This window comes from Hydra vulgaris, chromosome 09, assembly GCF_038396675.1.
Source record: "Hydra vulgaris chromosome 09, alternate assembly HydraT2T_AEP".
Taxonomy (NCBI): Eukaryota; Metazoa; Cnidaria; class Hydrozoa; order Anthoathecata; family Hydridae; genus Hydra; species Hydra vulgaris.
The window spans coordinates 64,766,561-64,768,681 of NC_088928.1; the positions used below are offsets into that span (position 1 = coordinate 64,766,561).

The window sequence follows — 2,121 nt, forward strand, 5'->3', positions numbered from 1 at the left end:
AATCATGCCCTTTGTATATGTATTTTTACAAATATTTAACAGCCTTTACAGACATGCAAGCTTCAACATTAATGTGGGCTTGATATTTCTTAGATAACCAAGAATTGTAAGGTACCACCCAACGGTTATCTACATTGTTGCCTTTAATATTGATAACCAACCCATCATCACGACGTCTATATTGTGGATAACCATTGTGAACGGCTACTGTGTTGGCATTAAATTCTTAAGGATAATTTTTGCTGCACACTCCATCTTTTATGCAGGGAGAATTAGGATTCAGTATCCCACAAGGGCCGTGAATTATCCAAGTTTTAATAATATCATAAAGTTCACGATTAACAACCGGATCTGGAATTTCTGCATATATTAAATTATTGATATCCTGTGCTGTTTCAAGTTTATCATCATTGGCTAAATGAAGTAAAATGTGGGCATGCAGCAAACCACGCTTTTGAAACTCAATAACCTGAACATGCGTTACAACTTTGCCTAATACACCATGTTTGAATATATCATTGAGGAGGTTATTTAACTTGAGTTTAAATACTCGAGTGACCAAATCAGGTCTATTATTTGCAGTCTGATCTGGATATAAATTTCTGTTATTTCACGCCATTTTGGGTTGCAAGTAAAAGTAGTAAAAAGATCTGGTTTACCATACTTTTTAATAATTGCCATAGCATCTTCAAAATTTTCTTTTAAAGCTCTTGGACTTCCTACAGAAGATGATGGCAAAATAACTACTCGCCCTGGTCTAACATTACGTTCGTTCGCAATGTTGTTAACATGTTCATTTAAGGCATCATACTGCTCGCTTCTAAGTTTATTTTGATTATTTTTGATAAAAGCAAGACGCTGGTCTTCAATTTTTACATATGCATCTACAGCATATTGCTGAAATAGTTTCTTGCCATAAAATAATGAACAGAAAAATTGCAGAACAGAAAGTCTATAATTGTAGACCTGAGATAATGTAATATGATTTCTAAACAGTGTGGCACGCTCAGGGTTATGCACTAACTGATTATGCCAACCAGCATCACCTCTTGGGAAAAAGAGAGGATAAATCATAGGATCTAAGTTGGTTGACATACTTGATACAATTTTTAAAGGATAACCTCTTGGGTAAATAACAACTTCCCTGGAAGTTGGGGGAGCACCATCTTCACCAAAAAATACAACTGCAACTTCATCGTGTGAAGGTAGATAATAGCGACGCCTATCACCCCCTTCAAGTGAAGAAACAGAAGCTTGGCGACTATAGCCGCTTGACGAATTTCTTTAGCCGCTTGACGAATTTCTTTATCTTCTACTTCAGCCATATTTTTAAATGCAAGAGCAAATGGACTTTGTTCAGTAAATATAGTTTGCAATTGAAACATTAAATCACGTAAACAAAGATCATTACCACGTTGTTGCATTCTAAAATTTACTGCTGCAAGTGGATCATATATATATAGTTGAGAATATATTGGTGGAATATTTTGATCTGGCCTAAGATTACCTGCACGATGATAAATCTGGCCATATATTTTGAAACATGGAGGCCCATGATTTATTGGTTGAACTACAGTTGCTTTAAAAGAAGCGAAAGAACGACAGGCATTATAATTTCGAATAGGTTTTAAAAAATTAACTTTAGCATTACGATCTACATAACGCCCTGTATTTAAATCCTGTAAAACTTGTGTAAATGGTGAAAGTGGAGGCAAAGCTACCTTACCATTACGGCAACATAGAAAATGTGTTCCATCTGGAAATTTCTTAGCACCACAGTGCTGACAAATTTGATTCATTTCTCCTAAATAATTATAATCTGGAATAGCATTACTTCTTGCTATAGAATACATTCGTCCTTGTCCAACAGATCTTCTTACATTTTGACGATGATTAACTTTGCCTCGATTTAGCCTATTTTTTTTTCATTTTGGCGACGATTAACATTATCTCGATCAAGCCTATTTCTTTCATTTTGGCCATGATTAACATTATCTCGATCAAGCCTATTTCTTTCATTTTGGCCACGATTAACATTATCTTGATCAAGCCTATTTCTTTCATTTTGGCGACGATTAACTTCATCTTGATTAAGCCTATTTCTTTCATTTTGTAAATGAT

General features: G+C 34.7%; 1 protein-coding gene across 1 annotated transcript; it reads right to left on the reverse strand.

Moving 5' to 3' along the window:
* Positions 1-226: 226 nt before the first annotated feature.
* On the reverse strand, positions 227-1,424 carry LOC136085656 (uncharacterized). Its single transcript, XM_065806980.1, has 3 exons — positions 1,277-1,424; positions 660-1,232; positions 227-588 (listed from the first exon to the last, which is right to left on the reverse strand). Exons 1-3 carry the CDS (start codon positions 1,422-1,424, stop codon positions 227-229), a joined length of 1,083 nt encoding a protein of 360 aa, XP_065663052.1.
* Between the last annotated feature and the right edge of the window lie 697 nt (positions 1,425-2,121).

Excerpts from the sequence above, each read along its gene's own strand:
- LOC136085656 (XM_065806980.1), bottom strand. The coding sequence starts at position 1,424 with ATGCAACAACGTGGTAATGATCTTTGTTTACGTGATTTAATGTTTCAA. Across the intron at positions 1,233-1,276 it reads TCAAGCGGCTAAAGAAATTC|GGGGTGATAGGCGTCGCTAT; the intron begins GTCAAGCGGCTA and ends CTTCACTTGAAG. Across the intron at positions 589-659 it reads GGCAATTATTAAAAAGTATG|ATCAGACTGCAAATAATAGA; the intron begins GTAAACCAGATC and ends ATTTATATCCAG.